The sequence below is a fragment of the Copidosoma floridanum genome, unplaced genomic scaffold (assembly GCF_036245765.1).
Source record: "Copidosoma floridanum isolate Cflo_tuat_1 unplaced genomic scaffold, Cflo_Japanese_pri ptg000021l, whole genome shotgun sequence".
Taxonomy (NCBI): domain Eukaryota; kingdom Metazoa; phylum Arthropoda; class Insecta; order Hymenoptera; family Encyrtidae; genus Copidosoma; species Copidosoma floridanum.
The window spans coordinates 27,417,270-27,443,804 of record NW_028321898.1 but is presented as its reverse complement, the minus strand read 5'-3'; the positions used below and the strand labels follow the sequence as shown (position 1 = coordinate 27,443,804).

Genomic DNA, 26,535 nt, shown 5'->3' with positions numbered 1-26,535 from the left:
GCCCGCAACCAAGATTACCGCTAGAGTGTCTGGGATTAGTAGGTAACTTTCGATTCGCACCAGAACTGCTCTCTCCCAAACCAGTGGATTCCGTCTGTAAAAAGGACAACAAATGTAACAAAGTCACTTAAATATTCTCATCGCATCAATCAATTGAAATTAAAATACCCACCTCCTTCTGGATGGTATATTGGTAGAACTCGGAGGACTCCTCGCCGTCCACGCGTCCTTGCTTATTAAAAACCATCTTGATGGGCGACCTCGGTCTCTTTTTGCTCTCTTTCTCCTTCTGCAATCGTATGACAGTTTTGAGCGATCCAGACGACTGCTGTTTCGGAGACTCGCTCTTGACATCCACGCTCTTTTTAGCTTCTCTCTCCTTCACCCTCTCCCACGATTCTAGACCCAACTGTCTTAAAACAGCCTCTTTCTTTGCACGATCTTCTGGAGACTCTTGAATTGGTTCAGCACTACTCGACGAATCACCGTCCGTTGATCCTTCGTCTGTATTTAAAGCCGCTGCACAAGCGGTAGCCACATCTTCAGCAGTTATCACAGATGACGAGGCTAAGTCGTTTTCGGATTTGCTTCGATTCTTGGCATCCGCGTGCTTTTGCTCCCCAGAGTCGGCGTTCGCTGATACCACTCGCAGACTGTCGTTACATTGAAGGTAAGAGGGAGGCCTTCGATTGTTCTCATTAATTTTGGCTACCTCGTTATCGAGCAATGAGTCCTCCTTGTTTTGATGTGAGTCAGTTTTCTTAGGTTCTGGCTTTTTCAAACTGCGTTTGGATTTTGTGACGACTGGCGTTCGTTTAACTTCGCGGTTACGGCGCGTACGAATTATTGGCTCCTGAGGTTGATCTTTGGGCTCTTCTTTAATAACGACATCGCTTGGCAAGCTATCGTTTTCTACCTTTTGGCTGGGGATAAAAATAAGAGACGCGTAAGTGTTGACGGTTGCTTATCTGAAAAGCATAAGTATGATACTGTGGAAAAGATTTTTAATTGTTACCTATTTTTGACGGAATCAACGTTGCTTTGTGTATCGTTAGAAGGCACTTCGGCAGAGGTGGCAGCATCTTCGGACTTTTTATCAGACTTATCGTGAGCAGTAGGAACTGGTTTCGTGATCTCGACCTTTTTCTGCTTGTCGCCTCTCGTTCTGAGCGACCGCCGAGTTGTCTCCCTTTGCTCCTCGACTTTTCCAGTTTCCACCGACTTTGAAGCCTTGGTCGCCTTACTTTCGGACTTTGCATCCGAATCGGCATCAGTTTTCCCCGATCCTGGAGTCTCTCGAACACCAACATTTGTTGACTCAACCGCAACGCCGTCGACCTTTTGTACGTCACTCGAGCGTTCAGTTGTGCTCCCTTGATCACAGCCTTCTTTGTTAGCGCTAGTTTGTGGTTGACAGCTTGTCGGCTCTTTTTTCGCGGCTTCACTCACGGATTCGAAAACGGAATCATCGATCACCAGTCGCATCTCGTCGGACGACATCTCGTTCTCATCGATTTCAATCAGCTTCACCTTAACTTTCTGGTTTTCACCGTCATCTGCTTCGACAAGACGCTCGACTTCTCGAGATAAACTTTCAAGTGTTTCTTCGCACTTATCCTTGTTCTCGTTAAGATCGACGATCATTTTTTCCGATGAAGCATTAGATTTTGTTTTGACGAGCGGCTCTGTGCTATTGGCTGCTTCCGTTGGTTCTTTCATCGCGGGAACAGCAGTATTATCCTCTATGTTGTGACCCTCGTTAGTCTGAAAATAAGAAATCAAAGTTTAATGTTTAGAAATACATGAATGACATAACAGAGCGTGTCAGATATCATACGTAAACCCAAACACTCACTATTTCGCTATCAAGGGTATTATTTGACGCCTCAATTATCGTGGTTTCGGCCACTTCCTCCTTCTCCTTCTCAGCCTCGGTCGCTTCCTCCTTGGGCTCTTTGCACAAGCGTTGTTTCTTGATATCCGACGAGCCGCTTTTACCCGATCTCGGCGATTTTCGCTTTATGCAGATCGTTGCCTTTTTCGCGCTCTCGGGCTGCTGTTGTTGCTTGTTTTTTTCCAAATTGTCACAGCTCTCGGCACTGGAGTCCTTATCGGTCTGCTTCTTTTCGACTTCAGCCGGCTCGGCGACAGCTACGATTACAGCGGCAGCTACGGTAACAGCAGCTACAGTCGACGTTGTCGCATCGACGAGTGGCTTGTCGTTGTCCTCCGAAGGCTTAGAGTCGACCGACTCAATGTCCCCCATGACTAGTTTCTCGATTTCTTTGGCAGTGTCGGCCACTCTCGGCACCGAATTTTCCGTGTCCTCGGAGTTCAACTCTTTGTTCGTCAAACTCGGTCCGATACCCAAATCTTATATGAAAAGAAAAAAATGCATTTATCAATATCGATATTCATACATATGGGAAGTAAGAACAAAAGTGGAACTCCACTGCTTCGTGTACATTTTTTATCCATGCGCGTACTCTCTCGTGTGTCACGTAAGTATATGAAAGTTACACAGCGCTTTCGATTAATTACACATGCCCTGAGGACTTCCGACCGATGTGTATTTAATCAAATAAATAATGGACTTGCGAGACAAACTTTCCGATGATTAAATCAAGACTCTTTGAATGACGATGAAAAAGGACAAGGACTGGAACTAACGTGTTTCCTGTATGGTTTCGATAACTCAACTGGATTTAGACTGCACATGGATACACCTTTTTGACGCCGTTCTTACTATACTGGCCGACACTGGGACTGACGATGCTTTAGTCATTAAAATTGTTTTCACAATCTACAGCCGAACATACTACTTTAATGTTTTTTTCAAAGTATTTCTTCATTCGTTTATCTATTTAAAACTTTTACTAATTAATTCCTAGAAAATTCTTTAGCACGAAACTGGCTCATTCTATGGCTCAATGTAAAATTTGGTGAGATAAGGTGCCTACGTTTTTTTAAACTACCTTCACGTAAATTAACTATTGTACTTTACGAAGCTTGCACTAATTTGGTAGGGTTCTAATTATAATATAGAAGCCTCTCACTGCTACGACAACAATATCGTGAAAGTAAATTTTTGCTTCACGTGATATTTTAATCAAGACCTTAGGTTCGACATTTTCTGAAAAAAATGACTTAAGTTATTCAAGGGTCTTACAAACCAAAGAAATGCCGTTACGTTAAACTGAAAAGTTTTGTGTTTATCCAAGTAGAAAAGTACGGCTACAATAGATTTAACGTTAAAGTATGAGACATCCGTGTCACACCAGGATTTAGATTGGTTTGCAAGAGAAAATAACAAATATTTATTGGGATGTACATGCGTTTCGTGGCGATTAATTTAGAAATACGAGAACTCGAGTCGAGGTAAAACTACTGAAAATGAATCACCCCCAATTTGAATATCAATAAACGAGTCACTAACCTCTGTTATTAGCGGCGTTATCCTCGGTATCCTCGTCCAATCTCGATTGGGTTGAATCATTGCTTAGGGACGCGACTACCTCCTCAACTTTCACGTCAAAGTTCTTGGCAAGGAGAACCGGAGTTTTGTTCTCGGGTTTGAAGATCACCTTACTCTCAATGGCCTTGCTGATGTTGAACTTGATCTGACTGACCATGTCATCTAGATCCTTGCCACTCAACTTTTCGTTGCAGAGCGGGTTACGCCGCACGTCGATGTTCAGGCTGCTCCTGCGACCCTTGAGTGTGGCGTTGTTTTGGGCTACAGAACTGCTCCTCACTTCGGTCAACTTGGTGTGAGTTCGCTCTTTTTTCACCAAGTCCATATCGACTATCTTGTTACTGGCGATGATCGTGGGTTTTATGTCCTCACCCGTTTCGCTGCTGCTATCTGAGTTTCGAGCTTTCGTCTTGGAACGTAACGTCGGACCCATCTCGGCGTTAGTCGTAGCCAAGCTGTTCTCGTCGCAACCATTATTGTTCGTTTCGTGCTCGGAGCTCTCGCTGCCACAGTGATTGTTCGTCGCCAAAAAGTTTTCGTCCTCGCTCGCTTGAGCTTCGACCTTGACGAACACCCCCTCGACATCGAGATTTACCGGCTTCGATTCCAGGCCACTTTCTACACCTGCTTCCGACATATTGATTCTCTTGTGGGCTGAGTCTGTTGGCGAAAAAGGACAAAACACTGTTGTGCAATCGTTTGAAATTGAAAATTTTTATCGTTTTAAAATTAAAAAAAAAAAAAAAGAAAGAAAAAAATCGACGAAAATTTCAAATAAAACTGAGTTGAAAAATAAAAGTTTAGATTATGGTACCTGTTTCAACTTTAACCGTAGTCTGGAGGAGCTTGCCGTTTCTCAGACTCCGTTTGGCAATAGTAGCGTTCCTCGCGTTTTTCTTCCCCTCAGACTCTTCGACCTTGATATGTGCGACGTTGGGTTCAACCAGCATCGAGGAAGCTATGACCTCCTCAATCGTATCGTTGATAGAAAAGACGTTGTCGTCCCACACTTGCTCCTCGCGTCTCACCTCGTCTTCACTGTCCGACTTGATCTCCTGCTTAATATGTATGATTTCCGACTCCTTCTTAATCTGTTCCAAAATATTTTTCTGCTTGCGCGGTGTCACTGCCTTTACGCTTTTTTTCCCCTTCTGCGAGATATTCAAGACTCTCCTGCTTAATTTCGGACTGGTCTGATCCTCGCTTCGGTGCACCTCGGCCTTAACCAGCGTCTTATTCTTCTTGGTAGTTTTGCAGTCTTAAAAAGGTTTTCAACTTTAAAGCTCAGTTTTTTTTTATGGCAATGAACGTGTAAAAGTGATTTTTTTAATCTCAATTGTAGAGAAAAAAAAAAAATCAAAACTCAAACGAAAAAGAGAAAATGTATGAAAAAATTCAGAATACAGTTTTTTGAGAAGAAAAAAAAAGTTGACAAATCCAACACAACTCACTGTAGTTGGTCTCCTCGACGGCGTCAACGAGCGCGTTATTATTCCTCCTCCTGCCTTTGAGGCCACCGATTTTAGCTTCGATGGCAGCAATGCGCTTAAGTCCAGCCTTGGTGATGACCTGCTGTTGCTTCTGCTTGACCTTGATAAGCGTCTTCCTGGCCCTTTGCTTCCTCTTGAGGGCCGTCTGCAGAGCCGAGCGTTTTCGCGGCAAACTGGCCGCTTCGATTTTCACAGGCAACTGGCTGCCCGTGGCCACCACCTCAAAGATACTATCGCGGGGGGCTGCTACCTGGTGGCTGTTACCGCTACCACCACGTAAGCTTTGATTCGTGACGACGAGCTGCTGTGACGACAATCTGAGCTGGGCCGCTGTTAGCTTTCTGACGCGATTGTTGCCCGTGGGAGTGGCGCTTTCCGTTGCTGCTGTTGGCGAGACGCTGTTACCGATGCTACTATCATTATTAGCCTTCTGTCTTAATTTCGAAGGCGCTAGGGCTCGCTTCTCCCTTGATGCCATCTCACTTCCACCCACATTGGGCTCCTGCAACAGATGGGAGAAAAAAAGGGCGATTTTATTTTTTAGTTCCGAGATGAGTTTTATCTACAGTATTTTGGTGCTTTTAATCAGTTCAGTATGGTCGTATAAAACAACACTTGCGGGGGTACAAAGCTCACGTGATTGCTGCAGGGGAGTAAGCTGCGGACGTAGTGAACAAGCGGTAAAAACTATAATGCAACACACCTTGGTCGACAAACTCGACGATTGGCTACTATTGAAAAAAAAGAAAAAAGAAAAAAAAATGGTTTTCCTTCGAAGAATAACTTAATGCAACTACTGATAGTGTGACAAAACAAAAAACATTTAAAAAATGGTTTTCCTTCGAAGAATAACTTAATGCAACTACTGATAGTGTGACAAAACAAAAAACATTTAAAAATGGTTTTCCTTTGAAGAATAACTTAATGCAACTACTGATAGTGTGACAAAACAAAAAACATTTAAAAAATGGTTATACATTGAAAACGTTGTGGTGAAATATGTATTCCTATACAAAAATAAATCGATACGAACAACATGTTACAAAAAATGGAAAAAGCTTTGTATAAGCTGTACGAAAACTAATATGTAAAATTTCATAATCTATGTGATCTGTATTTTTTAGGTCCTACTATACAATTTTTCATGCATTCGCGTGACACAAGACAATTTCCGATTGGCTAAGATATTAGAGACAAAATCGATTAAAACAGACGTAAAAAAATGCATGGTCATAGCAAGTTTTTAGTTATGCAAATTATCAACTCACGGCAATTAATCGTTACGTTTGAAAAATTGAATAGAAATTGCAAATATCTGCCTGCACGCGCTGAAGAAGTTCGATCTATTATGTTTGTTTATGAAACAATTTAAGGAAATTTTTATGGTCTCTACAAAGATTTAATGTATCAGCGATGTAACGCTTCGATGTAGTAACGTACTCATAGCTCTTGGATTGCCTTTAAATAACTGAAAAAATTTTATTTTATTCTTGTTCAATTATAGCATTTGTGCATGAAAAATTCAGCACAGAAAAATCGATGAAAGTAGAGAACTTGTGAGTATAAGTTAGCACAAGTGCTTACACCCTTGATGTATTGATCTTTTTTCAACTTATAAAAAAAAAAAAAAAAAAAAAAAAAAAAATTAGCTCCATACAATATTTTAGATAAATTATACAATTTTCCAAAATGATCAATAAAAGCTTTTGAACATTATATGCATCATTTTTGGACATTAGAACATTAGATACATGCAAAATCTTACTGTAATTTTAAAAATACTTTGACATTTTACTCAAAAACACTATTTGTTGTGGTAGGATGATAAAATCCAAGTGATTGGATGATAAAAACAAAAGAAAAAAGCAATTGAAATCATGACGTACTGTCATTTCGTTTTGACGAAAAGGGCATGCACAATGGTGTAAATTTATTCTATTAGCGAAAATGTACGAGTTACAGTGGAAATTAAAAGTGTGGTCATAATTATAAAAATTAAATGAAAATACAAATTTTTAATATAAAATAAAATGAATAATGATAGTAAACATAAAATAATGCAAATTTAACAAACAAACAAAAAGTACACATTTTACTTCACATGCATGTAGCCTAAGACTAATAAACATTTACTTTGTACGTTAATGGGAATTAATTGCTCCATTTTGTGTATTGTCTCGACAAGGCAAAATGCACAGCAGACACCTTCCCATCATTCCTCAACAACCTGATGTAAAGAATTCATCTCTCATCTGCTGCATAATGTTTCTCCGTTGTCCAATATTTCTACTATATCTGACCTAAAAACAGTTCTGGTTTTTCATTTTCATAATCATCATGATTCTTGGGTAGTAGTTTGTTGACTTTTTTAAAAAAAGTGGGTAACTTGTTTCAAATTCCTAATTTTGTTATTCAACTTTGCTAATAGTAGGTAAAAAACTTGTAATAATCGATTTTTAGTAACAAAAGCTAACTGAGTTAACTCTAATTTTTATCAAGTGCATACTTATGACTTAAAAATTAAGTAAAACTATATATAACTTATTTTAATGAATCTACTAGATATTGAGAGTCAACATAGATACTTTTGCTACAACTTCCAATCCCTGATAAAGCAACATCCTTTATCTCATAAAATTGTATAATTTAATTTAAAAACGTTCAAGTTGAATGAAAACAACGTAAAAATAAAGTTATTGAAAAAAATGGATTTAGTACACGATTTTTACGAGATCTTATATGATTTCAATGAAACTAAATCAACATTATTTATGGTACTCGAATATAGGGCAGTAATATTGAATTTAGTTTTCAAGGATCTCCATTTCATGCCTGAGTCACCTACTCCTATGGTTGAACAGGACAATATGCTTAATTTTTATGTATCAAAACTTAAAACCACATTTTTATATAATTGAATTGCACATAATTGTCACAAGTAAAAAAATATATGTTGTCAATATTTCTCTATGAATTAAGTAGGTAAAAATTCTGGTTTTTCAGAAAATTTTAAGTGAGCTCCAATTCAAGAATTAGTACTGTGGTAACACAAGTACTGAACAATCACACCAATACTCAAAACCAGCTCCTAATAAGGCTCGAGTTACAACTGTCAACAGAAAGCTTTTTTCACCAACTTAACCATGAGTAAAAGAAACAAAGATAAACTGAAGATCAATTGGAAAAAGTCAAAGCTATGCGTACAGTGTCACGAGAAAGCTGGAGAAAAAAAAAACAGCAGTTACGACTCTCTCGACTCCAAAATCCCAAGAAAACGCCACTGCCAGTGCATCATGTGTGGTATGCACTTGAGGGGTGGAGTTTGAAGTAGCTGCATGCAAAAAAAGGGGTTGCTGAAGGGTGAGATCAATTGGTTATCCCACATGAAAAGTCAAACCACTCGAGTTATTTACTCAAGCCCAAAGTACTTATAAAGTATAGAGTACAAGCAAGTACAACAACTCACACAGAATATGAGGAGGAGGCGGATACTCGTACACGCGCGCACACTACATACACTTATTGTATTTTATTGTATTCTTTTTTCCCCGAGATAGGTACTTATGCTCGCGTTCACTTCCTCCGAGAAGGAAAAAAAAAAAGTCACACGACAACGACGACTTACGCCTCTCCCTCCGCCACAACAGAACTTGGCAGTAGATCCGTGTATAAGTATTTCCGGCGAGTGCCAAGCCGGCCCAGCTCGGATCTCCGTTAAAGTCGTTCTGTCGGCTAGCCCTTTGTCAAAACTCACTGCACAAACTGGAAATTCAGCCGTAAGGACGCCAACGAGGACGTTTTAGTACGAGGATAAACAAAAGGTCGGGAGTAACGCTCAGTCTCTGCACAATTTCGCGGTCGAGTGCCGCCACTCGCCCGCGCCCGTGAGCAATAAGGAGAGAAAGAGAGAACACCAGCAGCAGAGAGCAGTTAGCGTCGTCGTCGTCTCGTTAAGTATGTACACCAAGTAGCAGAGTTAGTTAGCCAGTGCTCTAGCTCTTTTCCCAACGGTGTATCTCCATCTCTGTCTCCCTCGACATCACTATCACTCTATACCTGTATACAGTAGCGCAGCGCAATATCATACCTTATACACATAAGCTACATAGACATTCCTGACCCAGCTTCTGAGGGTTCTGTGGTTTTATATGTACAGTTTTGCAAGTATACGCCAGATGTAGTGTATCCCTTTCTCTCTCTCGTATGTAACAACATGTTATAAGTACGGTAAAGTACCCCAAGAAAGTGCGAAATTTCATAAGTACTGACCCATCGTCAAACCCCCTCCCCCCCCCCCCAAGAAAACCCCATCGGCACTGATCGCGTCATGGTCCGACTGGACCGCTATATATACACTACAATGTACGCCATACACGCTCCTACAACGCGAACCCTTTACTTCATGGGGTGTCTCAAAACATTGAGGGCCAGACAAGGGAAAGAAAGAGAGAGAGAGAGAGAGAGAGAGGCACAGCAGCAGACAGGGGCGTTACATACATTATACGTCACGCGTACCATGGACAGACACATTAACGCGCTTAAAAAGGAGAGGCACACGATTATAACTAAAAGTAATATAACTAATGAATGGAAAAGAAAAAGGACAAAAAGAGTAGTAAAAAAAAAAACAACTCACGGCTGTGTGGCTAAAATCCGGTGTGACACGAGCGAGAGAGGAGCAAGTATATCGAAGCTCATAGGTGCGTGATTGTATATATATATATATATATGTATTAAGCGTGTGTGGGCCGTGCGAGCGCGCGCACAGGAGAGAGACGGAGCAGAAGAAGAAGAGAGCGTCGGCGACGACGTTCCACCGAGAGTTCCTCTTTCAACGTTTGTACTCTCTCTCCCTTGATGTATCCAGTAGTAGGTCGGTTGGCTTCCGTTTGAATACGCACACACGATCGGCAAAGAGAGAGCGCGGCTTTCTCCTCTCCTCCACCTCTTTTGCTGGGCTCAGCTGTAGCGTATAATACGTAAAGAGCCGCAGCCAACTCTCGGCCCCGCTAGCCTAGAGCACACGGAGTTGCGTTGCGAACAAGCCAGCCTCGCTCGTCCGCTTCTCTCCACCACCTCCCTCCTCCTCCTTCTCCTCCTCGTTTGTGGGTATATCTGTACACACACGCGCACACACACACACGCACACTACGAAGCTCAAAGGGGGGGCCCGCAATATATATAAAGCAAAGCAAAAAGGAGAGAAGAGAAAAAGAGGGGCCCTCTTCTCTCTTCTTTTCTATCTCTCTACTGCGGCTACTACACAGTACACACTGGCCTCACTCTCTCTCTCTCTCTCTCTCTCTCTGTTTTCTGTTCTGTTCTCAGAAATGGATAAAGAGTACAATAATGTGTGCTGCGCGCGCACACGATTATTCTATACGGACGGACGGACGGACGGGACAAGGGCGCCGTTCTCCGCATGCACGCACGCATAGGGTGGTTTTTCGCGCTGCACCCGCAGCAGGGGCGAGAAAACGATGTCTACAGCTTACCTACTTGCTCACACATACACACACACACACACACAAACACACACCCCACAAGCAAACGTGGCGCAACAACGTGCGACTATCTATCTACCTTATCTTATACACCTACCGTGTACGCGGTGTCGCTGACGAGAGAGATAGAGAATAAGTGTATGTGTAAACGTACAGTCAGCCCTTGCTATTGCGTGTTATACTTACAGCACTGATGTGTATAGACGAGTGGAGATGTACAGAGAAGGGCCCAGCCAAGAAGAACAACGAATAACGATAGGTATGGACGGTAAGTATGTACTGTTGCACGAGAGAACGCAATATAAGAACAACACTCCCGAGGAACAGCCAGCCTGCACACTACGTACTGTGTTACTGTGTTCCCGTGCACTCTCCGTGTCTACAGCAAAGCAAAGTCGAGAGAGAGAGAGAGAGAACATGCGCCAAAAAGAGAAGGGGGAGTGGGGGAGGGAGGATGGTCGAGGCGGCCGAACTGTATATTATACCCAATAAGTTGCGCGTCGTGCAGCAGGCGTGGAAAATCTCGAGTGATTTAACGGGCTTCCCGGCCGATTTTCCCGGATTTTTTGCATCGGCGACCGAGTCAGGTAGCCCAGCTAGCTATTCGCACCTCTTTTTCCGGGCCCAGCTTTATCCAAAGAGCCCCCACGGAGCTTGATTTTCCATCGCCACGCAGTACAGTGTGCTGGTATGGGCGCCTCTAATTGCAAAAGAGCAAGAGAGAGGAAGAGTGGCTCCGCCTGGCGGATTACACCTCGGGCTTTCCGAGGCGAGTCTCTCTCTCTCTCTCTCCCGCTCCTCCTTATTTTTTGCTCTACACAAACTTACTCGACTTACGCTCCGGCTCTGTCCGTCTGTCTCTTTCCCAGCCACGGGTTTTCGCCTCGTCGCGTTACACCACATTACGTTATACCCATCACTGGTGACGACTACGACGATGCTTTTGGCTCGAGAGCACCTAACTTACGCACAAACACGACAATAACAGCCTCGTCGTGGTGTGTCTGTATACATGTATTGTCATTTTTACGCGTATGCGTGGAATAAAACAATAAAAAAGTTCAGTTGGCAAATATGCCCCGGCGTTCCGTAATACGTCAACCGAGACGCTCTCGCGCCCTCAACTGACCCTTTGGCCGCCCCCGCGTCCCCTTATCACTCGGAGGGAAACTCTGCACGTCTATTCTACCTCCGACTGTATCAGTTTACAAGGATTGGCCTCTTTTCCGCGCAACAAGAGGACTTGAACGCGCGCGACTATCCTCCGATTCACCTATTTCGGAACTCCGTACTTGTGCGCATATTGCATACATGGGGGGTAGGTTTTATTCACTTTCCGGAGTAAATGTCCCATCCTTCACCTATAAACGAGTGAGTACGTGTATCTTGCGGGTTCCTTATCCAACCGTGTCCTTGCAGGAAGAAAAGATACACGTTGTATATGTATAGGCTTGCGCATTGTTGCGAGATATGATGCAAGGGGAGCGAGGGAGAAAAAAAAGGAAGCCCCCTTTTCGTGACGCCTCTCCCCGGTCCTTTGTTCTTCTTTGTTAGCTCGGGACGCGTACCGTTATGAATCGACGAGGCTTTCCCTTGATTTAGGCAGGGGGTATGTATTTATATATATATATATATATATATATATTGTTTTTCCACGGTTACTCTTGTTTTTCTTCGAGCGCGACCGGTGATTCGTTCGATCAACCCCCAAAGGTGATCCCGGGCTCGTTGGCTTCGAGGAAACGTCGCTTCTACCTACACCGATCATCCTCCGAGGGGAGGAAAAGCGCCCTCGCTACACATGGGTGGGTAATAGTAGTGCAGGGTGCCCCTTTTAACCCCCGTTTGAGCTTACACCCCCAGTCATCGCGACACAACTGCCCACGCGTCCTCGAGCGTTGCTCATAATATGCGCTCTCCTCGAAGGTTGCAACATCCCCCGCTTCGTTTGCGAAAGGGGGTTGGTCATCGTTGGAATCTTTCCGGACAACCTTATAGTCTTGCGGTTACTTTAGGGGGGGTGGGTGGGGGCCGATTCTCTCATCGCTTACTCAATCGACGAAAATACAACTTATCGCTCACCTCGTCATTAAGCGCCTCTGTATTTTATATATACCTACATCAGCGATAAAAGTGTCATTAGCGCGCAGTATGTGTTTGTTAAATGCTTTTTTTCATTACTTTTTCAAGAGCTTTACTTGGTTTTTTTTTTTTTTTTTTTTTTTCAGTGAAAACGTAAGAAAAGTATATAGATCCAGTGAGTTTACGCAAGGTTGCGTAACTTTCGTGCGGTGCACTGCAATCGAGAGACTGTCCGGCCATGCTTTTTGCACACAAAAATTCATCATCGCTCGGATGACGTGCAAATTCGTAAAAACAACCACAACAATTATACTCGTTTTCTTCCTAATTGGCGTGTGTCCTTGGGTCAAAGGTATAACTGAAGCAATGATCAATAAAACGTGTATCGTACTTGGCGTGAAATAAAAAAACGCATCAACCCCCTCCCTGCATGAACCATAGGTATGCCGTGAAAAACAAGCGGGTCCGTATACACATACGCGTATTAAAAACCGTAATTTTACATTTTGTAACGAAACCTCGACTCGAGTATACGATGAATATAAAACACTCATCACCTTATCATATCTACACGGCCTCGGCGATAGTCGTCATCGTCTTTAGATCTACGAAGGTTCGCGATTCCTCGAGCAGCCCGAGGCATTTCGAAATTTTATCGACAACGACGCCTCGAGTTGTTTCAATGGGCGAGGGGAAAATTCGATGTACATCGCATCGTCATCGGAATTATCAGGTTGCGCCCTCCTTTTTTTTTACACGCGCGTTTCGAATGGCCGATTCTCGATCTCGCTTAACTTTATTGATTGGCAATGGGGAAAGAACAACACAATACGTATACCTAAATATTTTTCACTAGTTGTCATGATTCTACCCTCATGATGTCGTTTAACCCACAGGAAAATCAATAACATCGATGACGCGTGTACAGGTGAGTTGTTTTTTTGTCCCTCATCGGTGGGGTTGTACAATTACAGGGAAGGTGTTTTCATGATTTGTCGCAATAATTGTGATGCAGAGCATCGAAAGCGAGTACATCTCCTTCCGCGTATCCGCTGTGCGATCTAACGTGTATACGACTCGTTCCGATTCCATACGCGTGCGGCCAATGAATGGAGTACACACGCTCACTTCGATAAAAAAAAAAAAAGAACAATTTGCCCCAATGTAAAATTATACTTCTGTTTGTGTTTATGTATGTAAATTGAAGTATACATCGAAAGAAAAGGCAAAAAAGCATGATAAACCGTAGATAGAAGACGGTAGGAAAAATCACCGGCGGATATGTTTGTATTCTCCTTCGGAGCTCGATACCGTTACTCCGCGTAAACTGCTTTTGCCACGGAAGAGTGAGCGAAGGGGTGATCAACCGGGCCTCTAACGTCTCTCGGCTTACAGACTTGGCGTTTACTTTGTCCTCCAGCCTTTGCTCGTACACCTTTTGCTTCGCCGGGATTTTTCTTTCCCGTTGTACTGTACGGCAATATCGTGCAATTTAAGGACTCGACGGTCTTTCGAAATTTCGTATGATTTGCAAAAGCCGCTCTCCATAATGTTCAAGTGTAGGTTTACTCGACGATAAGTTTTAAAAATGAGTTAATACCTCACTCGAATTATAATCGATTACAGTGTTCGTTTGATTACCATTAATACGGTAGATTGAGGTATTTAAATTGAATGTCTTTACACGAGGACCTTGTGTCTCGTAATTGGAAGGATTTCACGAAGGAGAAGAAAAAAAGGCTCCGAGAGTTTTTAAAACACTTTGATATTAAAGTACTAAGTACAAAAAAGTTGCTTTTCTTTGCGGTAACTGTGCAACCATTGATTGTCCCGAGACAAGCACTTGCAAGAACAATGAAAAACTCGGGTACAGAAAAATACAGAGCTTTCACGCATGAAATGTTTTCTCTGCCAGCCCAAATGAAAGTCAATGGTACCAGAACAATGGTTTTCATTGAATTTTATGAAATATTCTGTCAATTCAAAGAACTTGGGCTAAAAAAGGATAACGAACCTCATAGTTATTGGGACTGTTGATAAACGTATAATATCTTTTGCTTTATATACAAATGTGGTTGTTGTATAGACAAACTCCGTCATTAGAGCGAGATTTTCACTCTGATTTGAGTTCTACTGTATTATTGGTGCAAAAGTAATGATAAAAGAGCAACCTGAGCGAAGAGAGTCGACTGATTGGCGCATGTGTGGGACGCAGCAGCGACTATTCAAAGACGAATTTTAATGGGTAGGGCAGATACGTCGATAGCCACGGCCGATATTGGCCAGTGCACGGCTCGTATCGAGTGCAACGGTACATGTATAAATCTTCATTAAGGATTACTCGCCAGCCGAAAGGGGGAGACAGATAAACGTATAACCATGTACCGGCCGCAGAGGTGGTGCCGAAACTATTCCGAGAACACCTATTTTTAAATAAGTGAACCGGAGATGTACGTGTGTGCTTTTGTCTCCTTGTTTTGGGCTCTTTCTGCGGACGTTTTCGCGCACACGCGGCCCGCGCAGCGTTTGCAAGCTTCGAAGGGCTCGAGCGAAGAAGTAGGTACGCGTCAATCGATGGGTTTTGGATGATAAAAACTCATGAGTTGCGTAATCCTCGTGTGGACATTGGAGAAAAAAAGAAAAAAATTCAAATCAGCGCGTTTGTATGCCGTGACTCGTAGACCTTCTTTCGAGACTCCGCGCGGTAGTAGTGCTTACGTAATGAGTAAATTAGAAGAATTGACTTTCATATGAGTCGTTGAATGGATACTCGTGGTTTTATTGTGCATCATATTCATCGTCGATCACCTGAAAATTGTCAATGATACACTACGCTAAAATACATTTGAGGCGCAACTCCTCCGCCAAAGTGTCTTTTATATTCACCGCAAAAGTAAAAAGGTCTTACTGTTTAACCTTATTACGCCTAACTCGAGTAATTTTATTTAACTGAGCGTAAGTTTGGTAAATAACTTTGTTATAGAAAAAAAAAAAAAAAAATTGTAACTCGTTAACTGTAAAGTGACGGAAAAAAAATTTGCTCTTTCACCCTTACTACTTGTAATAAATTACATTAAAGAGATCCAATCTTATAGGATAATATGTTTATGAGGTCAGGTTGTGCAACTATAAAAAATTTGAGGTAGAGCTTATCTGCAAAATCACGAGAATATAAACTCGTTTGAGGATAAAGCTTTTGATACAGCCTCTTTTGGAAATGTATTGGTTCACAACAAATTGAGGATTGTATCGTACAAAAATTTCACCATTTACATTTTCCTCACAGATTTTTGTCAATAGAAAATATGATTTCGCACACATATATACATTAAAGGTTATTTATTTATTTCAAATGAATAAACAAACACATGAGCTATCAACAACATATTATGAAAAACTAGATGTCGAGTGTATTAGAGTAAGTACCAGCAAGTTAAATATCATCCCTAATTATACATGTGATTTCGACTTTGAGGTAAAATCTCAACTACTTGAGAAGTTTGTAAAAAAAGTTAGTTAGTTTTATTTCTGCTCACAATGTATTCACGTTTTGTAAGAATTAGAAATACCAGCAGTTTGTGAAAAAGAAAGTCACTCCAAGTTGGTCACCTTCACGGAACATACATTTACAAACGTAACTTTAACAGTTGAATTAAAGATTCATTAAAAAATTCATGCATTGTTCTAGACCATAAGAAAAATGATTTATTATTATTCGAGAAGGCCTAGCTGTACTGTTTCCAAGATATGTCAATTACAAAGGTTCCAACTGCAGTGCAATTAACGTATCGCGAATTAGAACAAAAGCTAGGGCGGATGTTTATAAGCATAGATTCTTCGTCTTTTAATTGCACTATAAACATTTACAGTACATCCCATGAAATCAATGAAAATAATGGGATATTTTCTGTTTAATTACAATTAATGGATCAAATGTTGAGATGCATCCTGTTTTGTAAGAATACCGACGAAAACAACAAGAGTTTTAGTAATACATTCAACTCCTTGATATAATTAAGATGCTGTATAATACTAATTTTCAAAATATTATCTTTTCAGACTACAAACAAACAATTTCGGGGTGAAAACCGAAAAAACAAAATGTGAAAAATAATGAATGCGATAGAGCATTAAAACTATATCTGTATCAGACAACAAGCGGTAGCAACGCTTATTAGTTAGTTTTTCGATTATAACGTCACAATCGAGCTTGCAAGCACGAAACAACTGTTTTCGATTGAAACATTAGAATGACATGTCAGTCGAGAAAAAATATAAATCCTTAAAGCCAATTAACTTTTGTTTAGTTTAATGTACATTACTTTTGTAATTTATGATGTAAATTTTGTAATTAAGAATCATTGAAGCATACTGCATGATTCGATCGTTTTTTTATATTATATGTTACAAATGTAAGATGTAAGACTTAATCAATTATTTTTAATTATAAAAAAATTTAGTGGATAATTTAATGTTTTTGTAATAAACTACTTGCAATCCCGTGGTTAATTTTTTATTGCTAATGAGATTTTTTATTTAAAACCGTAAGACGTTTGTCACACAACAGCGCAAAGATTTGAAGTATACCTAGGGATGCACATTTTAGACAAAACAAAGATGTTTCTTTCGAAATATTTATTTTACACTCTTCGATTAAACTAAATATGATGGTTTTTTTTCATATACATTCACGAAAAGTATTGATTAATGTACATATAGAGGACAAGTCCCTGAACTAATAGCTCATAAAATAGATTTTTCTTTTTGCAATACGTTCTCGAGTATACAATAAATAAATTTTGTAAGCAGTTGTATTAGCACACATTATTTTATCTTTGTTCAGACCTTAAAGCTTTCGAATGATTTTCATACAGGATTTGAAAAGCATACAAAAAATATCCTTTGAGCCTCCACTCGAGCTTTCTTTGCGTAAGTACAAAGTATAAATCAATACCAAAGCACTGAATGATTAATTAAATAGGTCACCAATAAAAAAGCTGATGCTTTCGTGCGAGGATTTCGAAGATAAAATAAACGTGTTTAATCATTGAAATTGTAAGTACAAGTAGTCGAGGTATATCTTCGAGTCTTTAATTTTTGGTCACAAAATGAGTAGGAAATAAACGTAATGAGTCGACACAACGATTATATAAATGGAAAGTATTTATAGTTAATTACTATTGACTAAGATCGAGAGAGTGGGTTTGTGGTTCGTATGAGTAAATGATACTTGTGTGTGCACGTTCCTTAATTGGATATGAATTTTTAAATTGTAGTGCAATCTCTTGATTACTAGAAAAAAAAAAAAAAAAAAAAAAAAAAAAAAAAAAGTTTCAACAAAAATCAAGGCAACTCTTTTATACCCATTGTGTTTAACTTTGATATCTCTGCAAGAGGATACCTCAACTCCCACTCGATCGCTGCAGTCACGAATATTTTCCATAACAACCGAAAGCTTTACTCCCATAAACCTCAATACCTCCGAAGAATACCGTGGAGAAATGAAAAGAAATGAAATCCCGTCCATAGGTAGTTCAAAAGCCCTGTGCTTTCTCTTTAACTGCTCCCCGCACGCGGTCGCGTGTGCGCTCGAGTGACCGTGCCCGTGTCCCGGATCCTATTTCGGAACGCTGCTTTACGACACACCACGGGCGTAGTGTTCCAAAACGTATCATGATGTTTCAAGCCCAACTTTTCCCCACCTCAACAGAGGATCCTTAGAATCGAAAGCACCGGCCTGTCCGATGCAATATATATATATATATATATATATATATATATATATATTATCCTTCGAGGGTACAAAATGAACCTCAGTTTTGGAACACCTGCAAAAAAAACACGGGTAGGTATAGGTAACCCCTCGATTTTGATGGTAGCGCAAGGCAAAAAAGAAGTGCACGCGCGCGTAGAAGAAACCCACGCAGCGATTCATTATCATGCGCGTAAGCACGCCTTGCATTGTGTGTGCCACTTATTGGTAGGTATACACAAAGCCGCGCAAGTGTATACAACATATCATGTACAGGCATATCGCACGTTATACACACTTGCCTACCTACCTACCTACTTTCTAATATGCTCAAAGACAACGCATCGGTCGATCGTCGTGGGGGATCAAAGTGAATAACTAGACGGGGAAAGGATGAAAAAACGACAGCTCGAAAGGGTTTATTGGTGGGTCCAGCGGACAAATCAACCCCCTTGGAAAATCAACCCTTAGAGTCTACATACCTACAAAACCCCCCCAAATGGCCCAGAGAGAAAGAAAAAGCGTCGACGGCGCGCGACAATCCGCATCGTCATCGACGGATACACACACCGAGAGAGGCGTCGTGCGCCGCCATTACGTGGCCAACGAAAATCGGGAAGGCTGATTAATGCCACCTCGTGCGCAGAGTATAGAAAAGCATCGAAAAGGCCTGCAGCAGGTTATACACGTATGCCCCCCCCCCCCGAGACTGAGAAAATCCCCCGTTTTCCCACATGTCCACTCCCTTCTCACCTCTACATACATACCTATATCTACTGTTTTCTGCATTGCGCTGCACTTGCGCAAAGAATTTCGTCCCTCTCTCGTGTACGTGTCCGCGGTGCCATTGGGAGTGATCGAGGACAAGAGCTTCCGGGAAAGTTGAGTCTCGCTTGGGCCTCGATTTCATTAATTTTCCATTTCCCAGCAACGCACCCTCTCACCCGATAGCGAATACACCCTTATGGGTTCACCCCTATACGTACAACTCGATCGAAGCCTTCATCGAAGATCATGTTGGTTTGCAGTACTTGAGACCATCAAAGTGTACAAAGTCAACGCTGCAGCCGTGGCAACTTATAAAAGTCCTTACCGGAGATTATTTCGAAAGAACCGAGCGAGCATTTTCTCCATGTATAAAACATACATATATACATCATGTACAGCAGGCTACACGACAGTCAAGCTCCCCTTCCCTTTTCGCTGTACTATCTGCGCTCTCCTCTGGACGTATATGTACGCGCGCGTGTGTAGGTATATACGTCGTAAGCCAAGCCGGCATGGCAGCCGTCGTTTCGTTTCCCAACCAACTATATATCCGTTCTCTCGCCTCTTTCGTTCGTTCGTTCGTGCAACGTGTGCCTATGTAGACATCAGGCGGCTATATAACGCCCTCTCTCTCTCTCTCTCTCTTGGCCTTACAGACTTGCCTTGCGGAGTCACTTCTTGGCTGGGCTTCGCTATAAAACGTGCCCGTGCCCGTGTGGAAGTACTTCTAGTCGTAGTTTTGCTATAAGGCCACTGTATAATCCACCACCACCATCATCGCCATTCTCTTCCGGCTCTTTCTCTTTTCTTGCTGCTGGCCCACGCCGCCTCTGCAAGCTATGCAAATTTGATTTTCGAAAGGGCTTTTTTCTTTCTTTTTTTTTTTTCCTTTTCCCTCTTCATGGTTAGTAGTCGGCGAGGGTTGCGCTTCGGGGTGGATTGTGTTTTTTTTTACTTGTGGGACCCTCGTGCCCTTTTCTTGCTTATAGGTTTTCGACCGATGGTGCACGGTAACGATGGAAACGAGGGTAGACACGCGCTCCGTTGTTCGGTTTTTCAACGGTGAAAGGGTACATATATACATACCATCGCGTGGAACGACTGTACCACGAGCGATGAAGTACGATATATATACGATCTTCTTCTATGCTCTCCTTCGGGCAAATGGTGTATTCGCGAGGTTTGGACGCGAGTATTGGGTTCAGTTGAATCTTGTTTCACGGGGGGATGGGACGAATGAAAAAGGTCGAATACTTGCGAATGACGCATCTCTTCAGTCCTTGAGGTTTTACCAAGAACAATGCATTTTAGAGAGCACGTTTGGGTGCATAAGGAAACTGTTAATTGATGCTCGAACGAATTTATTGAGGATTGGGCAAAACTGCCTACATGAATTTCATGAGTAATTATACAATAACAACAATGTTTATACTTTCTAACTAAAGCCCCAATTTGGTCTTTTCAAGTGTACCGTGTGTTTTGTCACGTTTAACCATAGACATTTATTCCGATGGTTCATTCGTGGTGTGAATATTTGAAATTCAAGCGATGAATCCACGATCCTTTCAACGCTCGAATGACGAGTAACAGCTCCTCGCGTCGGAGCCCCACTTCACCGCCCCTTGTCCTTACGGGTTGGACTTTTTTTTATCTATAGCGGCTAATTGAGACGTGATTATTTCCCGTTGGATGTGATACCATCGGAGTACGGCCCATACGCAGCGAGGTTCATTAACAACCCCCCCAGGGTGTATACTGAATTTCGTAGTCGATTATCGAGCTTTCCGAGCTTTTATTTGTCCTCAGGGTTTTTACAAAACACATAAACTCGATGAAAGCTAAACTGCGTATTTCCTTTTGTTTTTCAGTTGTTGTTGTTGTTGTTGTTGTTTTTTTTTTTTTTTTTTTCTTTCTTTTTTCGTTAATAGGAAAACGTGTAACGTAAAAAAATGCAGTCAACCACCATTTGACGAAAACAGTATAATAAGAATCAATGTGCTAGATGTACTCTTTGCTGTAGCGGGAAAAAAAGCTTGCGACTGCAAATTCCATTGTTGTACCAGAACTCCGTGAATTTTCTCTTACTTTTCTATCTTTTTTTGAAAAATACATTTATTTAGGTAGGACATAGTTTTCCCTTTTTTTTTCATTTTGATAAGTTAAATTTATGAGTTGATTACTATTATTATTATTATTTTTTTTTTTTTTCATAAACGTGGATGAATTTTGTTCACCATCGTAGGATTAGTTTGAAGAGTCCTTACGTCAACTAGAGCATATTTAAATATTTCCAATACTTCTAAACACGTCATATTTTTATCAAATCGGACGCTAAAATTCATTCAATCGTTGCTTAAATTACGATTTTTTATACACAGCAAAAATACAAATTAATAACTACCGAGTAAAAAACTCATAACACTGTTGTACGTACTTTTTTTTGTTAATGCAAATTCAGCTAAAAAACGTTTACATTAGACTAAACCATCAAATCGTAACAATCGTACTCTATACAAAACTAAGTAACCCTTTGCATGGTCGAATTGCTGGTATGGGTAGGTATCAGTAACAACCCCCCACACATCTGAACAAGGTTAATTAAATGAATAACCACCTATTTGGGTATTTATAATGTTGACACGATAATTTTTGTATATATGTTTGAGCTTTCCTCCTCGTACATAAATTCATTTTGTAGGCACCCCCTGTCTAGGTATAGGGTGGTGGTTACAATATCCTTTTTCTTTTCCTTGAGCCCCACCCCTCAATGTCTTTCTCGTATACAATGTACTCAGACTGGCTCCATAAGTGATCGATTCAACGAGTTATCTTGTAGTGCGTAATATCCTTAACGAGGACCAGCAGCAAGGCAATCAAATGTTTTTTACTATACACTCGCTATCAAAAGTTTTCAGGGTGTAAAAAAAACAAATAGCATTTTTCAACATATTTTCCACCTTCAGCTTAATTTATTCATTAAAGGTAAAAGGTACACCAAAAACATAAGATTCCACCCTTGAGGGAGCCCAACCCCAAAAAAAATATTAATCACAGATGCCTGGAAATTACACATCTATAGGTCCACGATGCACAGCATAGAAGTTAAAGTGAAGTTAAGTATTTCTTTCTTAAATTACGATGCATGGAAACAAAAAAAAACTCAACTTGTCCCAAAACAAATACACATGAGGAGCAAACCAGACATCTCCATCCAGTTGAACAAATTCAAGTATCTCGAATCTACGCGTTACCTCACATACATATATACTCTCTCGATAATGATAACACGCGACGTATATTATATATTATCTCGTGCTTTGGATTACCAAAGCTTCGATCGCACAATGAAAATTTTCACTGACGCGCAAACAATACTTCCAGCACAGGTATATAGGTGCAATACCTTCCTCGTGGACACGCGCCTCCCCCAAAAGCTCTATAAAGTCATCGAGCAACTCTGAAGACAAGGATCTCCGTGACCCGGTGGATAACATATTTGTAACGCATTTGTGAAATCAGCCACCAAGTCGTTGGCGTTGGTATCATCGTTTGAGTGGCTCAAGAGTGTAGAGCCGAGAAAAAGAAAAGAGGGGGAGGTAGACGACGAAGATACTGCTGATGTTGTAGTAAAGTTGCCAGAAAAACACACTCGTGCGAGCGATACCGTTACACGACTCTCGTGTGACGAAACTTGGGGAAACGGATTCTCGTTTAATTGGGACGCGCCTACACAGCCCTACCGCCACCGTGGGTTATCATGGTTACTGCATTTGGTCGTCCGTGCGAGGCAAATTTTGCATTTGTGCAACGGTCACCCTTCGCCCATCAGCACATATGCACCGATTTTTCGAAAAACATCGGTCGAGCGCGTACTCGTTATCTACACGAGCATTTTCTTGATACCCACTCGGTAGGTTTTAATGGACGAAGAGCGAGTTTTGTCACACAGCGTTTTTGACCGCCCGACGTTGGCTCGTAATTTTCGTTTAATTTGTTTTTAATCTGGCACTTTCTCATACAGGAGAGCTCTACGGCTTATACGCTTTTGAGGAATTTTCGGGGGAAAAAAAGATACCACCAAGTACGTTGGATACTGATCAACGCGGTGAGGTTTTTCGCACGCGGTTTGCAAATGTTTGTCAAGATTACACGCGCAACGCGATCTCCCGAAAATATGTGTAATCGACTTCAAAAATTACGGAATTGACAAAAAAAAAAGAGAGAGTAATGTGCTTACTCGTGCATACTGGGGAAAAAAAGGGAATTTTGTAATCGGTTCGACAAACATATTGAGCGCACTCTTATCTCTTTGACATTGAGCAGAGGATCCTCGGAGCCGACTGGGCTGGGTAGTAGACTTAAAAGCGTGGACACTTCGTTAAGTTTTGTCTCCAACTCACGAATTTTTGGAAATAAAAAAGTTTTTGTTTCGATAGCTTATAAACCATCAAATAAATAATAGTCTCGAAAGGAAGCAAGGCAGAATTGCAAGCACGTAGGTATATTTACGATTTGAAAACTCGAAAAGATTAGTCAAATTTATGTGCAGTATTTCGTGGTTATTAATATCGCATCCCTCCCTCTATTCACCCCACCTTCTCTTCCGGATTTATCCCAGCAAAAGCAGCAGCGATCTTTGCCACGCATACTCTGATAAACTCAACTTTGCTGCATTGTACTGCTCGAGTTGTTTATCATTCGCGTGGATATCCCAAGTTTTTTTGTTGTTGTTGTTCACTACCATTTCTATAAATGTCTGAATACAGCGTTTATTTAATTTGTCGTTGCTGAACAGTTTAGGAAAATCATAAAAATTACCATTGTACATTTTTTTATTCTAGGTTAATCAAACAAAATCGAATCAGGGATGCGTGAGCTCGAGTTGCACAGTATGCGGTCGAGTACATTGGCAGCGCATTGGAAAGGCAGGCGTGACGTAATCAGCTCCTAAGTGACAGTCGTCGTTGCTTCGATGTCGCGTATAACTGTACTGTATAGGTACTTGTGCAGCTGTACGCTCAACTACCTTCAAATTTGACCAAGAAGGTGCGATTGTTGCCTTATCCACATCGAAGTGCTCCGACGACATTTTTCGGTGAAAATAAGATTACGAACGAGAAAAACTTTGGATTCCGATTGCACCTTTGATTCGCATGCCTGCATGACTTACTTCGGATGCAAGAGGCACCGTTGTGTACCGTCATAAGCCTAAAACGCGAAGGGGATGTCGCAGTGCAGCCAGAATGATACGTTTCGTCCCTTTCTCAAAAATTTTTCATCCGTGGTTTTACGATTCGTGCGAAAATCGAATGGATGGCAATTTTTCCGAGACTTGGCGATACCGCGTACGTACGCACACTCCAAGGTAAAGACGCAAACGGAAAACAGGTTTTAGCAAGCTGTACACGTATTCGTTTTATCGTCCACTTTGATGAACCTCATTTGAAATATTTATTAAAACTCGTAGTGTTTGAAGCTTCTGTCGGGGAAAAAAAAAGATATCGTCCGTTGCTTAATCGGAATAACTAAGAAAGTAATTTGTAATGAAGAATCGAAAGAAAAATATATCTAGAACGTCTCAAATAAGAGCAGTCGATCGCAATGTAGAATTTTTAATTTTTCCAAGTGAAAAAGATCCTTCAAAGTGAAAGTTGAGTATACTTGAGCATCCAAACCACACGACAGAAGCTTATACTAATTGTGCAAACATCAACCGTCCAAACCGCGTAAAAAGTCGAGAGCATTTTGGCCTCGATGAGTCCCTCAAATTTCTGAAGAAAAAGTAAAAAGGGGTTCACCGTGATGTGGCAAAATACTATGTGAACCTAATTTCTTGGCTACTAGCTCCGTGCGTGTCGTTGGAGGGTTGAGTCTTGCTAGAAAAATTTCGCTTTGAGCGCGATTTTAAATCATAAAAGGAAAATTAAGTAAGGGCAGCGCCACTGTTGGGTGACGATTACCAAAAGGATCGGTCTTAACGAAAGATGATCAACTTCACGAGTGTGTACGGTACATAGGAATTGCACTTTTCTTTTTCCGGGGGGTGACAAACGTATCAGTCGTACATTCACGAAATTGTTTGCTCTGAAGCAAAAATTATTATCTACTCTCCAACATTGTTCCAAAAGCAAAGGCAACCCCAACGGTAGTGGATCCTTTGTAGGATCTTAGGATTGTAGGAAAGTTTACAAAAGACACACGTATTCCGTAGATATTTGTGAAAAACTTTGAACGCGCATACGTGTGTAATATACTGATAACGTGCGCCACGCACATAAAACGGGTAATCATTATTTTACGTTTAACAGAATTTTTCGAAAGTAACGCTGTCACGACTAAAAATAGAGACACACGACGTGCGTTCATCGTACATCATGTGCCCGTTTTCACCGACTCCACATATAGGTATAACCTATTATCTACACGAGATAGTATTTTAAAAATTTTCAAAAACGTTGTTCATCATCCTACGTCAATAACGAGAATCATTGTTGGCTGGATCGGTATGCAAATTCGCGCCCGCATACGTGGTCAAGGACAAAAATCACGGCAAAGAAAAAAATAACCCAACCACCCCCTACAATGTACTCCAACAACCCCCAATTTTTTTTTTTTCCCTCGTACGAATCAGCAGAGAGTATCGACATTCACAATACACAAATAATGGAACGAGCTAAAATGGATGATGTAGTGACGATCGACGAAAAAATGTTCTTACCAGCTGAAAGACGACGGAAGAAGAAGCGCACGCGTCCGGAAGGGCCTCATGGCTACGGAGAGAAAGATCTAAAGGGAGAGGCTCATAGCCACGGCCACGTGGTCACACCCAAGCGCTACCAGCGTGTACGTACAATACATCAATATACGTCACATAGACGATAGATCGCAGCCCCCCTACGGCGACTTCCAATCTTCTCACCCCTTCACCAATCCATGTTTTTCCGACTCGAAAGTGTTAACTACCTGAGGATAAATCGTCCATGCCGTTGATACGAGGGTAGATTGGGCCTTTGGATCGAATTATATTTGTCGAATCACACTCTTGGAGTGTTTACCTCGTTGGGTATACCAAAACGGTCATATGTGCTCGGAAGGTGTATCTGATGTATATGCCTATAAGTGGGAAGAGGTCGGGGGTGAACTTGCAAAATAAGCTCACCAATGGGGTGGTTTTCCCACACCCCTGCCCCTGCCTAAATAAAAAAGGGGGGGAAAGGAAAATTAATTACAACTTCCTCGACTGTCCCCGAGTCGTCCTGAAAACGCTTAAAAACCCCTAATCGACTCGTCATGTCCTACCCCCCTTGATGTCGGAGCCAACTCCCCCCCTCTCACCCCTCGAGCATCCCTTCGACTCCCATAGCAAAAAGCCGTTTGCCTGGCCTCCCGAGCACTCTCGGGTAATGTACATAATTATAGAGGCCAGCGGACAACGACAGAGAGAGAGAGAGAGAGAGAGCTTCC

General features: G+C 41.5%; 1 protein-coding gene across 10 annotated transcripts in view; it reads right to left on the bottom strand.

Moving 5' to 3' along the window:
• east (enhanced adult sensory threshold) overlaps window positions 1-26,535 on the bottom strand; it is a 38,837-nt gene that overhangs the window by 4,966 nt on the left and 7,336 nt on the right. For 2 of the 10 annotated variants that reach the window (XM_089594532.1, XM_089594533.1), the window contains 8 exons: window positions 7,106-7,265; window positions 4,927-5,467; window positions 4,290-4,733; window positions 3,437-4,159; window positions 1,856-2,373; window positions 1,016-1,764; window positions 173-923; window positions 19-94 (listed from right to left, as the gene is read on the bottom strand). In XM_089594532.1, the coding sequence (XP_089450658.1) occupies window positions 19-94; window positions 173-923; window positions 1,016-1,764; window positions 1,856-2,373; window positions 3,437-4,159; window positions 4,290-4,733; window positions 4,927-5,467; window positions 7,106-7,129 (3,826 nt within the window). In that variant the 5' untranslated portion in view covers window positions 7,130-7,265. Of the gene's footprint in view, window positions 1-18; window positions 95-172; window positions 924-1,015; window positions 1,765-1,855; window positions 2,374-3,436; window positions 4,160-4,289; window positions 4,734-4,926; window positions 5,468-7,098; window positions 7,266-9,601; window positions 9,650-10,655; window positions 10,717-26,535 lie in introns of those variants that run through there. The other 8 variants (XM_089594534.1, XM_089594535.1, XM_089594538.1 and 5 more) reach the window with 8 other exon arrangements.